Source organism: Chenopodium album, chromosome 11 (assembly GCF_948465745.1).
Source record: "Chenopodium album chromosome 11, dcCheAlbu1.1, whole genome shotgun sequence".
NCBI lineage: Eukaryota > Viridiplantae > Streptophyta > Magnoliopsida > Caryophyllales > Amaranthaceae > Chenopodium > Chenopodium album.
Genome location: NC_137844.1, coordinates 15,444,977 through 15,461,098, shown reverse-complemented (window position 1 = coordinate 15,461,098; position 16,122 = coordinate 15,444,977). Strand labels below are relative to the sequence as shown.

Genomic DNA, 16,122 nt, shown 5'->3' with positions numbered 1-16,122 from the left:
TCAAAACCAATTCCAATAATTCCATAATTCAATAAAATGATTAATAAAACCAATTCCTCTTTTTAAATCTTATTCCTCACCCAAGCGTGCACACCCCCGAATCTAGTCTCCTTATACTACAAGGCTATTCTCGAGGAAAGACTCGGTCATACAAATTTCAAAGTCTTATCAACCAAATCCGCATAGTGGGATTACTATCAACATGCTTGTAAAGCTTTGTATAATAATAATAATAATAATAATAATAATAATAATAATAATAATAATAATAATAACAACAACGATAATAACAATAATAATAATAATAATAATAATAATAATAATAATAATAATAATAATAATAATAATAATAATAACAACAACAACAACAACAACAACAATAACAATAACAATAATAATAATAATAATAATTCAATAAATCCTTTTTAATAATAACAATAATAACAATAATTCAATAATAATAACAATAATAACAATAATTCAATAATAATAACAATAATAATAATAATAATAATTCAATAAATCCTTTTTAATTCAATAATTCCAATCTTTATAACAACCAATTCAAAAATCCCTTTTATTTAATTCAACATGCTTTCAAAAATTAATTCTTTAAAATAATTTGAATTATTCAAAACATGATATAAAAATCAATCCTTCAATTTATTTATTAAAACCAATTATTTAGACATGCTTTTATTTCATAAATCATAATTAAATTTAATTTAATTCAATCATCATAAAAATCATATAAAACATGCTCATTCAATCCAATCAATTTCTAAGGTATCTAGCCACCTAAACGTGCCTTGATTTCGAATATCAATCAACACTTTGCACTTTCAAAGTTCAATCACGAATACACCTTGCAATTAACATACATAACTATAAGGTTATCACAACACCTTTAGACATATCCCAAATCTAATGTGCATGGACTAAAAACTTATTTTAAAAAAATAATACTTTAATATAAAATTCTAGCTTTGAAATAAGTATTTATATTTTAGAAAACTAACCATGAATAAAATAAAGGAATAGGATTAGAGAGAATTGAATTTGCGTTGTAAAGAATAGACAGAACTTGCAGAGGCCATAACTCCTTCAATATAACTCCGAACAATTTATAGTGAAACATCAAAACTTTAAAATTAACCAGAAGTGCCCGAAAATTGGCTTCAAAGGTATACGGGCTGATTTTCTTTTGGAAAAGAGGAGAAGAAAAGTAGGAAAAGGTTGAGGGAAAAGAAGAGTAAGAGAGAAGAAGAGAATTGAGTTTTGGTGTGAAGAATATGAGAGGTATGAAGGGCGGTATATATAGGCTTGAGCATGTAAGAATTAAGGTAAGATTTTGTAGGAAGAATTATGATAAATGTAGTTTAAGGAATTACTTGAAAAAGAGAGTTTAAGAATTAAGGAAGGTTTAGTTTAGGGTGATTAAGAAATAAAGAAATAAGGTAAGTGTTTAGTCATGAAATAAAAGAAGGCAAGTGAGCTTGCTTGGAGAATAATTAAGAAAATAGATTATGAAAAGTGTTAAATAGTATGATGATCATGAAAATAGTTTAAGGAAATAAAAGCTTGCTTGGAAAATAAGTATAAGAGATTTGAGATCAAAATATATATGATCAAATATAACTATATTGGAATGGGAAAATATAGGAATTAAAGTAAAATAATTATTTTATAAAATCTAAACAAAATCTGATTAATTATATTGATTAGCTAAAAATTCCAAACTAATTATTGCTTAGAATTTTTGGACCAAACACAATAACAAAACCTGATTTATTTAGCTAGAAAAATCCGAAATTACCTATGTAATATTTTCGGTTTTTATTAAAATAAATAATTAGGAAATTCTTAATTAACTTAATCAGAATCTGATTTTCCTTCACTAGAAAATCCAAAAATAATTAGTTAAATTATTTTAGGAAATTCTTTTATAAAATCGGTCCAAAATAATTAAGTAAGAAATATACTTTAACATTTATTAAAATATCCTAAAATAAATATATTTTTTTTGTTTTCATTAAATATTTAAATGGATAATTAATCTTATCCAAAATCCAAATAATAATTAAGTTTTGAAAATGTTGTTGGCGCCAAAATTCAAATATTATTTTGGCTCCAAAATTCAAATAGTAAAATAAAATACTAAAATACTCTTTTTAGAAAATACTGATAAATTAATTAATTTGAAAATACGTCTTAAAAATACAGGGTATTACATTTAGGCTCAGCCTTGGCTGCTTTGCCAAGGTCTTCATGGGCCTCTTCAAGTTTATTAAGCTTGATCTCGGCTAAAGCTCTTCTGTAAAAAGCTTTAGTATTATCTCCATCAAGCAGAATGACAATCGAGCATATCTCCTTAGTTTGTTCATAATCACAAACTTTTAGGGCGTGAGTTTCAAGGTTTAACTCCAGGGATATGGCAAGGTTCCATAAAAGAACACAATAATTTCAACCTTCTGTCGTAACTAGCCCCAGCAAGAACAACTTCTCTTGAAAAAGATATTGCCCTCCTCCTTCAAGGTCTTAGCTTGATTTAGGATATTTCGAGGGCAATTATTAGTAGAAAAGTCGGCAATGTTATCATCATAATCATCGTTTAAATGAGTGAGCGTAACGGCGTTATTCAACTTTTGGAAATTAACAACTTCTAAAATGAAAAAAGGGGTTAGACTAAATACTTCACCAAAAGAAATCTCACGACCAAACCGGTATGAAATCAAAATCTTGATTTAAAAAAAACCACAAAAATCGTCATAGAGAGGCCAAAACCCTTGGGAAAAATGACAAGATTACTAAATCTTACTCAAACTTGTTGAGAAAAAACCCAAACAATATCGCAAAGCCACACTAAAACAGCTTGTCTCCACAAAAGCTAAAGAGGATGAACTTTCTGTCGAGCGGTGATCGGAGTCCGCCACTAAAAATTGGGAAACTAACGGAAACTCTAAAGGGCAAGAAAGAGCGTAGAGATGGGATTTAGCAACCAAGGCTCGACCAAGCGTCACTGGTGTCACACACAAAGAGCCGGTAGGTCACAAACGGCGGGAGGGGGAAAGATACAGTGGATCAGTCGTCGATCAAAACCGTCACTAGGGTCATGCTACCTCGGCCAAGGAATGCAAGGTTGCTACGTCTAGTACTGCAGGTGTAGGGAATAATTTCAAACATCCCACACTTGAGCCCCACTGTGATCATACACTTAAGCATGGTGGCGTCCAAAGGGAAGGAAGTTAGAGCAAAAGAGTCGCCAATAAGTTTTAGGAACTTGTAAACCATTCACAGGGTGAAGGTTACACCCCTTCATGATCCATGAGATCGCTAACTCCATAGTGGTCCGGAACCATAACTGGATATTTGGGGGATAAAGGTACAAATTCAATCTAAAAGAGATTGAACCTGCCCTAAAAATAGGCATCTACTTTATTTTTCTCATATTCATGTGCGCTTTCTGACTAACATACAATCAATATATTAATCCTAAACTTGTTTAATCTATGTTGGTTGAATATTAATTAATGCACAAACAAATCTATTATTGGTGATCACTTGAATTAAAATCATATTAGCCTAAATAAAATTATTAATTATCTTATTAAGCGTGATTTCAAGTACAAATTCCCTTTAAGCCTGCAAGAGAGGGCGTGATCAAGCAAAAAAAAATAATAATATCAAGCAACATATAAATTATTAACACAACAAATCATCATCATCATAATATTCTCATCAAAGGATAATAATATTAGCAAGATCCTAGGCATGATACTAACATTATTAATAACAAATCCTAGCATGTCACTAAACATTAAAAATCAAATCTTTAACCTTAACATGATACTAACATGATAGAAGAAAATAAGAAGCAACCTAAACCTGATACTAGAAAGCAATAAATAACATCCTAACATAATACTAGGAATTAAAATAATCTAAACATGCTTTCTAAAGAAATAGAGCAATTGAAATTACTCACTTTGTTGCCTCGTATCTCTTTCTATCAAAAGAATACACAAGTTATTAACTTCAATGAAAATATTAAATCAAACAATTAATTTAAATAATTGAAATAGGGATTTGGGACCAAACCCTAAAAAATTATCAACCTTTCACGTCTAGGGCGAAGACAACTTCGAGCTTGGCTATGTGTGTCTAAGTCTCGTGATGGACGAATGTTGTTTTGAAAAAGGAAGGCTTAGAAAGAGGGAAAAAGAATAAGCTTCTAGCTTTGAGAGAGAATAGAATAGAAAGATAATTGTTGATGATTGTTGGTGATTAAAACGAAGGAAATAGACCCTATTTATAGAGAAAAACGACCGTAAACGATTAGAAAAGAGTTAGAATTCAAATCGGATTAAAATTCATTTTGACGCGGCAAGATAAAAAGTATCGCGGCGCGATAAAAATAGTTTTTTTGCGGATTTTGTTTTATTATAACTTTTGATCAATAACTCCAAATAAGGCATATAATATGTCGTTGGAATCAGATTAAAATATTTTGTAGAATAAAAGATATGGCCTAAATAATGGAATGGTGTCAGTTTTGGATAGAGTTTCGTATTTCTTTCATATCTTTTCTGTTATAGCTCGGAATTAATATTATAATATATCATTGGAAAGATAATTTCAAGATATATCAAACCATATATGATTTGGATAAAAATTATGAGGTGCAAAAATAATATCTGAACATATTTCATTTCGCACAGAATAAGGACTCTCAAAAAGAGAAGTTTTATTCAATTTCAAATTCTTTAATCTTATCTATTCAAAAAGGATAATTAAGATCTCTTAGAAACTTATAGAAGCTTCTAATTAATCCTAATTAGTTTAGGAATGGGAGTAAACCTTTGGACCCTCCACATGATCATTGGGTCGTAGGTAAATCCGGTATGGGCCCATTTTAGTATTTTGGCCATAACTTCCTCATCATCCATCAAAATTGAGCTTATAATATATTGGAAAGATCTTTTCAAGCCATATCCAACTACACAATTATTGGACCCTGATTATGGAATATACTAATAGGATACGAAATGAATGATTTTTGAAAACAGAAATGAATTATTTTTATTAAAACATTTTAGAAAACGGAAGAATTCACGAGACCCTTTCACATTTCTCTTTGTTCAATTTTCATGACGTGAAAGATATTCATCACTGGGTTTGGTTTTTGGGGAGACACAATCAGGTGTCTACAGTAGGCGTCGTTTGAAAAGTGCCTACTTAAGCATGTGGTGAATATTCTTGGCACTCATAAGAAGTGGGAATTGACATACAATTAAGGACGATGATTAGAGACAAGGAAAGTAGGGAGCCACCAACAAGTTTTTAAGGAATTTGTAAACCGTTCACGGATTATTTAAGGCAACCACGATAAGGGACAACAATAGGCAACAACGATTGACCCGTGAAGGTTATACCCCATTCATAATCCATGAGATTACTAACTCTATATGGTTCGGAACCACGAAAGGAAGATCGAGGATGATGGTACGAAGTGAGTCATGGAGTCACATTCGCCCGTATTGGCCTCTACTCGATTCTTATAGAGAAAAGTATTTCCTACGATCTCAAAGGCAAACAAAAATAGATTCAATTTGCTCCAAATTAATATTAGGCTAAATTGGTTGAATATTATTGCAACACATAATTCTATAATATTGTTATCACTTGATTAAACAATAAGATTAAAAAGGAACCTAAACATGTCGTCCAAATTATCTTATTAAGCGTTATATTCAATTACATATTCCCTTTAACATGCAATATGGTGATCAACAATAAACAATAGAATAAACATCAATATTAGAAGAAATTTAACCATGATATCGTTAGTCAAATCACATCATAATAAACCTAATCATGATACTAGCAACAAGAATAATAAAAAGAGTAATTAAGTGAATTAATTACTCACAATCCGCGTTTCTTTGAATTGCTACATCATGAATAAATTGTTATTAACTTCAATAAAAATATAAATCAAATTGAGTTTAAATTAAATAAAAACTAGAGTTGATTTGGTTCAAACCCTCAGTCAATTCTACCTTTTACACCTTGGTTTAAGTATAGAATTTCGGGTCAAGTATGGTGTGCTTGGAGTGCTTAGGGGAAATATTGTGATAGAATAGAGAGACAAGTGTTTAGGCTAAAGCAAGAGAGAGAGAAGATAATTAATGATTGTTGGTGCCCCAAAACTGAAGAAATCAGCCTCGTATTAAAAGAGAAAATGAATAAGGTAAAGCATGGAACCCTAGAAGTGAAAAGCGCCACGAAGGGAACGTAGAAGATTGCCGCGTCACGAAAAATTTGCTACACCACGCTGGAATTTGCCGTGACGCGGCAACTCTGCTGTGAAATGGCAAATCTATAATCTATTTTCCAGATTTGCATCCAAATTCATTCTAAACCTATTTCTTAATTACTAAGTATGTGATATTTAGGCGCCTTTTCAAAATTTTGGACCTGTTTAGGCTTAGGGCTTTATTATTTATTAATCGAGCTTAATTAATAAGTAAAATGAAATGAACTTAAAATGGCTTTGTTGAAGTACGGGTTGGACTGTGCTTATAAATATGTTTTCTAGTAGTGTTAGATAAATATGTGGACTAATTTGTTGACTGATTGCAGGCTATGTTTAACTAAATATGGGTTCTAAGCACTCCCAAGATTAAATACTGCGACCCGGCCAATAATGGCGGTGAAAGGTTGTTCATCATTGGGTTTGGTTTAGGAGAGACATTTTTAGATGTCTACAAGTAGCCTTGAGAACTTTCGCGAACTGGCCGGAGATAGGCAGAGATAGGTTCGCTGGAGATCGAGCAGGAAAGCCGCCTACTCAGATTGTTGGCGACCCCTAGAAGACATAGAGACAAAAAAAACTTGTATTTAAAACTAGGGGCTTAGAGAGATGTTGGTTTTGGGGTTTTGTTCCTTGTGCGTAGGCGCGTTCTACAGTTTAAGGTTTAAGTTGCCTTGTTAGGAAACTATTATTATTATTGCAGATTTTGTATACAACTTTTTTGTAATCTTTATTATATAAGTGAAGGACGAGAGAGAGAGTTGTCCACCTAAAATCTCTTGTATTAAATTGGTTGGAGCTCAAGCATTATAGGAGAGCCTAAAAAACAATTGATTGCATTCACTTACTTTTTTTTTTTTTTTTTGCGGCATTTATGTTTAGGAGAGCTGCAAATAGAGGGTAACAAATTGGGTGAGCGTACCTCAAGAATTTTTTGAAAGGAGCAATCACCCATGAAACATCGCCAAAGTTGAAAATTGGATTCAAAGATACACGAGATAATATTTGTATGAAAAGAGGAGAAGAAAAGTAGGAAAAAGTTTAGGGAAAAGAAAAATAAGAGAGAAGAAGATAACTGAGTTTTGGTGTGAAGAATATGAGAGTATGGAGGGGGTATTTATAGTTGTAGGATTACAAGAGTTATGGTAAACTCATGAAGGAAGAAATATGAAAAGTGTAGATTTAAGATAATTAAATGGATGGTAAATAAAATTAAGGCAAGCTCTTGTTTGGAGAATAAGTAGAAAATATATTATGAAAAGTGTTAAAAAGTAAGATGATCAAGAAAATAATTTAAGGAAATAAAAGTTTGCTCGGAAAATAAGTATAGGAGATTTAGTATCAAATATAATTTAGATTTAAGTAGAAAAAAATTAGAAAAATATAGAAATTAAGGCATGATATTTATTTAACAAAAATCCAACAAAAAATATATTTAATTAACCCTTATTGAATGAAATTATTGAGCATAATATTGTTAATATTTTCAAACTTTATAAGCTAAACAAAATCAATTTTTGTTAGTTTAGGGAATCCGAAATAATTATGTAAATAATTATGTTTTTGTAGAAAATAAATAATTAGAAATGTCTTATTTAATCTAACCTAATCAACCACTTAAAATTCGATTTTCTATAGAAAATCCGAAAATACTAGCTAATTAGTTTTGGGAAATTTCAAACACATTAAATTAAATAGGAAATAGGGTTAATTAAAATATCCAAAAATTTACGTATTTTGATTTATATTAAATAATTAAGTAGATAATTAATCTCTAATCCAAAATGTTAATTGTGTTTGAAAATAGTTTTGGAACCAAAATTCAAATCATTTTGGCTCCAAAATTCAAATAAATAATTAAATTACCAAATTACCCTTTTATAAAAAATAATTAATTAGGAAATACTTCTAAAAAATACAGGGTAATACACAAGCTCAGCTAGGTGCAATTTTGCTCGGGCGGATACAAGAAAGAGTAAAAGATTTCAGTAGAGGCTAGCCAGATCGGGTGGCCATCTGCCCAATTGGGCGCAAGCGCGAGATAATGGACATGTTGTAAGCGGGCTTGATCAGGTGGTCATTTGCTTGATCAGTTGCGTTCTTTTCTGAAGGATTATTTTTGACGATTTTTTTTATTTTCGAAGACTTGGCTTTTAGTACTTTTATTGAAGATTTCATTAATTAATTTCCTGAATTTTGTTTTAGAGAGATTCTTAGTTTAGAGCATTTTTTACTCTTATTGTTTAATTTAATATTTTTTGATTACAAGTTCAGATTTCATTTTGTTTGGAATTATTTCTCACCCTATTATTTCTTTAAAAATATGTTTAATTCAATTGCTTTTGTTAGTTTAAATTTAATTATGTGTGAGTAGTGTACTGTAATTCTAGGATTTTAGGGATCCAAATTTATATGAAGGGATGATTTTTTTTTTATTTTTTATTGTTGATATTGCATATTAATTTACTATTAATAGTTTTAATTCTACGCAATTATTAGATTAGGCCAAGTTTTATTGTAATATTATAACAATATTGATTTTATGAATCGAGAAGATGTAGTTTTGATATTAAGGCTATTTTCAATATAATAGATAGAACTGGATCTAATAAATTGTGAGAGCATGTTAGTTCTATATTATATGATTAATCAACTGCGAGAGCCTGTTAATCTGATCGATATTTCAATATTGACTATTTTTTTTTTGTTATATTATATCTCAGAGTATTAATTATTGGTGCATGATTTTATACCCTAGGCCTTTTAAGTTTTGATATATCCCATAGTTTAATTGTTGAGCTCAACCTCTTCGGTTAACAAAAGGATACTTATTAGCGTCCCTCAAATTAATATCTCTTAGGCAATTATATTTGCTCCATCCTCCACAACTTCATCCTTTATGGTCTCACTATCTCACATAGTTCGAAGAGCCCTCCTTACTAAAAACTTCTTATGGACACAATTGATCCCTAGTGAAGATTCTTGTTTACTCATCATATTCACATCAATAACGGTATTGAATATATATCGGCAACATTGAATATTTCTCTCTCATTGTTGATGACTATGGGGTGGAACCTTAATCTTTCTCATTAATTATTCATCTTTGTGGACATCTCCATGTCCTTTTCGGGGAATATAATCCTAATCCTTACCCGTGGATCATTCCCATGGAAGCTTTACTTGCATGCACAATTACTACTGTTAAATGTGCCTTGAATATGGCATTAACTATGAATTTTTTTTGTTTGTGGTCACCCTACGGGGCGGAGTTTGCCCTGGTAGCTAAGGCGAACATAGGAAGCTTTGTAGTATGAAGATTTTGAACTACTTGTTGGCATGCCCGAGTTCACCAGATCAGACCGCGCGCATAAGGGTTTGTGCATTTAATGATTTGACTTCGACCGAAGGCATCTAATTTTATATGAAAATTTCCTAAAATCGGTTATCTCTACTTTACAGCTATTTGGGTATACTTGGAAAATAATTAGGGTTTTATTAGGTTTTCCTTGTGTTATAAAAGGACCATTTAGTTGATCAATTATATCACACCTTATTTGAAATCCATTAAGATTTTATACTCCGTGTATTACTCTCTCGTTCTTTCTCCATTATCGTGAAAAAGCTCTAGATTCCCCCACCCGTGAATGTAGGTCTAATATGACCAAACCACATAAATTGTTGTATTCTTTGTTCATCTTTATTATTGTTTCTTTTGTTCTTATTATTTCATTGACTTGTTCCATCCGCATTAATTAAACACAATTACACCCTTATTTCCTAACGACTACCTTACCTAACTTGTTGCACAATTAACCTCTTTCTTGTCTACTAACTTGTTCATAATTAATATTTTTACTTGACTCATATCAACCAAGATATAACATCATTGAAATGATAATTATGAACGGTAGTTTAAAAAAGAAGGCTTACCTTTCCTGCTTAATTTTGGACTTATACACCGTAATAGTTCATAGACAAACTTGTATAATAAATAAAAAGGCTACATACACCATATACGAGTTAAAGAAAACGTTTTCCCCTCTCTCTAAAAATAGATCCCACTTCAAGCTTCCCCTGCCGGCGGCGGCCAGAGTAGTATAGGTGCTCAAATAAGGTCGTCGACAAGCATCTCTTGACGGCCTCGTGACTAATTGACGGTCGCAGTTTCTCCTAGCAATCCCAAACATCCCAATTTATATGAAGAAAAGTTAGGGTTAGGGTTTGGTTTTTGATTTGGGGGAATTTTTTGGTCTTACTCGTAAACCTTCCAGCTTGAAGGATTAGCGTTTCGGCTATAATACTACTGTTTCTCAGTGGTGTAGGTGAAGATGCAGTGAGGTCTATGTCTTCCTTCGTTCTTCTGCTAGCCTATTTTCGTGATGAATCTTCTAGTATATATGTGTTGTTTTAGTTATGGAGAAGCATGTGTGCTCTTTGTTTATCAGTCCTTAGTACCTAGTTGTTTAATTTGGTTTTTAAGTTTGTCTTTGTTTAAAGTTTTATGGATAACTTTGAAGAACTTAGGGGGGTTTTGTGTATTGCTCATGTTGAAGAGGATGATATCTCTTCTCATAAACTAGAGCTTTTATTAGGGAAGTTGGAGAATCTTTTGGGTATTCTGGATTTTGTTAGGGGTTTGAAAGATGAGGGTAACTCTTTCTACAAAATTAGTAATATGGGATTAGCGCTTGCAAAATACTCTCTTGAACTCAAGATGTTATCTTTTGTTACTGTCTGTAATGATGAAGATAAATCAGTTTTTTCGAGCCTATCTATGTCTCTTAATCTAAACTTGGGTGCTTGTTATGTCAAAGAGAAAAACTTTGACAAGGTGGGTCAGTTGTATTCTGCAGTTTTGTGTTATGATACTTCTAATGTGAAAGCTTACTTTAGAAGGGCGGTGGCAGCTTTAGAGCTCAATAAACCTGATTTAGCTTTCATATATAGATCTTTCACAAGCAATTAGGATTGATCCCACTAACAGAGAGTTTCAACAAAAACTCAAGGAGGTAACCTCTTTATTGGGTTGGACTCCGAATTTTGTTAATGAGGCACTTGCAGTTACAAGAGATGATGAAATGTTTAGAGATTATGCTAAAATTGGGAAGGAAGAAGAAAAGAGGAAGTTAGGGAAAAAAGGGAAAAGAAAGGAAAGAGATGGTGGTACGGTGGAGATTATTGTGTTCGTAGGTGTATTGGTGTAAAAGATGCCACCAAAAAGGAAAAGGATGTTGCTGAAAAATCTTTGAATTCGAAGAAGGGTAAAGTTAACCCTATCGATCAAGATCAAAGGCCCAACATTATTGATAACAATTCTGATCTGAAGTCAACTTCAGAAACAACAAACCCAAATCTTACAAGGTCAATTTATCAGTTTTGTAACCGAAAACGTATTGATTCTTATTTGCATCTCACTCCAACAATGTATGGAGTGATTTCTAAGGGACGAACACTACACTACTATTGCTCTTTTAAGAAGGATTTTATTAGCGTCCGAGTACTTGATCCTCCAAAGAAGATGGATTGTGTTGAAGCTCAATAAGTTTTTACACCAATAGAGATTAGTCACCCCCTGTGAAAGGGCATGATAGGTGTGAAACAACTCCAAATTTGGCACAAGAAGATTCGGCCATAGGTATGATTGATCAAGTGTCATCATGTGAAAGTACGTCGATGCCGCTTCCAGTTGCTCCAGTCTGCTCCTTGTTGAAGTCTGCTGCAAGCCCCAACAATTCCTCTTCTCAGAATTTGATGTTATTGGTTTCCTCTTGTCATTCCAGGGCTAAAAGGAAAACTCATTCTCTAAGAAGTTTAACTTCCTCTGTTTTCACTAACTCTTTGTTTTGCAGGATGAGTGGATTTAAAAGAAAAACGTCTTATCCCATCGAAATTGTATGGCTTCCGAATAGAAAGTTGTTATATGGTTCTACCCCTAATGTTCTAATGAGTACTTTAGTTTATAATTAATATAGGATTTTGCTGTTGTTAAAAAAAAAAAAGTATAATACATAAATCATAGACTAATAAAGTTCGTTCATACTACAAATATGCTTAAATTAATTTCAACAAGGCATAAATAAATCTTATGATTTGGTTTTATTAGGTTTTTACTAAAGGAACAAGATGCTAATGTCATGTGTCACCCTTCCTTATGATTTGGTACCACATGCGCGCCATGTGTCATCACCCTTCTTTCTTCTTTCACCATATTGAACTGTAGTACTCTTCATTGACATGACTTGAATTCTCTATAATAATGTTTAATTTACTTGAAAAACTCATATATATATATATATATATATATATATATATATATATATATATATATATATATATATATATATATATATATATATATATATATATATATTAATGAAAATTAATATAGATTATTATATTTTTCATTCAATTATAAATATTGTTCAACATTAACCTTTGTTAATTAATTTTGATCATACTTATAAATTTCTAACATACCAGGGCATTGCCCGGACCAATAACTAGTTCATTTGTAAATAAATTCTTAAAATTTGCAAGATACAGATTATTGCATTTAATTTTGTTCAATATATTGTTTTTGTGGATCTATACAGATAGAGGTAATCCAATAACTGTCCCACTAATATAAATTCATTTAATTACACAAACTTTTATATGGAAAAAATACAAGTCAATATCCAATATTAACAAAACTTGTTTATTTCAGGCTATAAATGTCATTTTCATGAATTATTCAGGGATATTGTTGTAAATTCACCAACATCAGATCAACCTTCTGCCTTAGAGGGTGAATGAGTGTTCATCGCCACAACCACCACCACCATATATACCCACCACCAGTCCACCATTTATCATGAGTTCCCGCCGAACCAATTAAAAGGATACAATTTTACCTTCTTCAACCCAAGGTTGGAGCAATTTCATCAACAATTAAACCCACAATTCTTTCTTCTAGCTCGATTTTCGTCAAATCGAACCCCAAAGTTGCTCCATTGTCAAAACCCAAATACCGTCGCTCGAAAAATACCTACCATTTTGGGTTTAGCATTCCCCTAATTTATGTATTATTTCATAGGGTTTTCTTTAAGTTTGGCAGCGAAGCCGCCGTCCGGCCGGTATTCATGGAATAAGGGGGTTGTAGGTGGCGTTCATGGAGTGAAAAAGAAGCAAGTGTGGTGATGGTGGTGTGCTACTTTGTTTGCGCTCGGAGGAAGAAGATGAAAAAAATAACTTTTTCAATTTTTTTTTTTTTTTTTTTTTTGGATTGTTGATATTAACATAAGTTATTAATATAGGATATTAACCAAGACTAGCTCCTTTTATATGTGGTTGGCCACACCATGTGTCCAACCATTATGGGGGTTACTTTGTTAGCAGTGTACTGTAGAGGTTACTCACTCGGTCAGGGATTACTAAGTCAGTCAGAAGTTACTCACTCGATCATGAATTACTAAGTTGGTCAGGGATTACTCGGTCGGTCAAGACTTATTCGACGGTTGGTGTGGTCAAACGCACATAAATGTTGTTGTTCTAATTAAGCACCCTAGTTTTCTTTCCTTATCATAATAATTTGAATTTTTGAGAAATTATAATGTTCAATTGTAGGTATAGTGCTAAACACTAGATTTTTTTTTAATGACTCAATCGAGCAATCAAATTTGAATGTAATTGTAATATAACAATAACTCATTTTGGAATCGTATAACTCTTTTGATCTATTCCAAACTTCCTCAAATTGAATCTATCATCTTAATGAGTATGTATTAGAAATGATTCAAAACACCCAAAATAACCTAACCCACAAGTTTCATCCATAGGAGTACGTATAGTACTACTAGAGGAAGAGAACTTTCCTAGATTCCTGCCTACACTTACATTATTTGATGAGTTGGTCAAGTACCTTAAGCTATCATTGTAGTTAGGAGGCAACCAAATAAAAGGGTATTTACGTAATTTAATATACCATGCTTTGCCAAAGTTTTTATATATAGAGGTCATTTCTAACACCCCCTTAACTAGGAATATTAACTAGACCAAAAATAAATAAAAACCTTCTTCCCTCCTTTTTCTTGGTCCTTTTTAAAAAAGTAAAAAGAAGAAATAAAAATCTTCTTCCCTCCCCACATGGAAAAAGAGTTGGATCATCAAAAAGAGCTCCAACTTCTGCCACCCCCACCTCCTCATCCCGCTCCCTCATCCTCCTCACGTGCTCTCCCTTGGTTCCATCACCGCCGTAATCGATCGCGGCCGCCTTTGTACCGGCCGCCTTACTCTATCGACAACGGTGGTGATGACGATATTGATCATCACCATCATGATCATGGTCATGGGAGTGCCCAGAGTGGGCCCTCCCTAGACTTGAAACTCTCAATAAGCCTAGAGCCAGCTGAGGCAGCCGATTTCGACTGCATCGAGGCGCTCAAGTGGCAGGCGGCCGAGCAAATACGGCTGGCCGCCATTGAGAAGGCATACGCTGAGCGAGTTAGAGAGTTAACTCGGAGAGAGATTGAGTTAGCTCACTCCGAGTTCGCTCGAGCTCGAGCCATGTGGGATAAGGCTAGAGAAGAAGTTTGTAAGGCGGAAAGACTTAGGGGTACGGCTACTACTTGCATGGGCGAGATCACTTGCCACACCTGCAGGCAAAGGTTCCGTCCTAATTAGTATTATTAATTATTAATTATTATTAGTATTAGTAGTTTTTTTTTTCATTAATGTGGCATAATAATATATGTGTACCATGATTTAATTCATTTACATATATTTCTATTATTTCATATAATATGTGGTGATGGGGTTTAGAAAATTTAAGCCAGCTACCAGTAGAAAATTTCTTTTTTTTTTTTTTTTTTTTTTTTTTTTAATTTTGTTACTGGTTGGTGCAATTATGTTCAATAATGATTTGGAATTTGAATTTGGTGATGCCAAATTTTTACATATTTTATGTATGCATGTATATGTATGGATGGGATGTTAAAGGTAATATAAACTGACTTTAGATTTACAAATATGTAAAAAGTGGATAGATAATAAATGTTTTAAGACTTTATTATTGATTGGAAAAATAATTATGCTTGTGTGCTGTGTTTCTTTCTAACCTCTAGGAATTATGGGTTTGTTTCATTAATCAAAAAATATTTTTAATAAATGTAGTAATTATGGATTTCATTCTCCAAATTTTCACATTTGTTTAGTGAAATGTTTTAACTTTCTTCAAATTTAGTAAAATCTTTACTTCAACATGACATGAAGTATTTTGATCAAACTTAGCTAGCAACAATTTAAGTAAACATTGTCACCGTCCAGAACTAATAGTGATTCTGACAATGCAATTTGAACTAATATTGTAATACTTCGTAATTAATTCAATATAGGCTGAGGGAAAAGATGACGAAACATTAAATAAATGATCTTTTCTTGTTCTTGCAGTCCTCCAAGCTTTTACGAGACGGGTTAAGATTACGAACGCAAACTTTTACAAGAAATGCTTGTTTAGCCTTAAAAAGTCTCAAGAGAAGATCAACGACAATAGTTTGGCAACGCATGTTGACCCAATATTTTGAAGATTCTCCATTAGAAATTCCTACCCCATGCACAAGATCATGTCTTAATTGCATATGTTATTTATTTCTTAACAATGCCACAATTGTGTATGTAGTTCAAAGTATTTAGAGAATTTATTCAATAAAGGAATGAATAATCCTTAAAGTTGACAAAGAAGTGAATTAAAAAGTGATTTTTTGATAAAAAAAAAATAATTAAATCATGACATATCAATGACAAATTGTGTGAAAAAGCAAGTCTTATTT

The 16,122-nt window shown here is 32.1% G+C and overlaps 1 protein-coding gene across 1 annotated transcript; it reads left to right on the top strand.

The window, feature by feature from the left end:
* The first annotated feature begins 14,373 nt into the window (after window positions 1–14,373).
* Window positions 14,374–15,915, top strand: LOC145568648 (uncharacterized). Its single transcript, XM_081628080.1, has 2 exons — window positions 14,374–14,961; window positions 15,743–15,915. Exons 1-2 carry the CDS (start codon window positions 14,441–14,443, stop codon window positions 15,768–15,770), a joined length of 549 nt encoding a protein of 182 aa, XP_081484206.1. The 5' UTR covers window positions 14,374–14,440; the 3' UTR covers window positions 15,771–15,915.
* The last annotated feature ends 207 nt before the right edge of the window (window positions 15,916–16,122 follow it).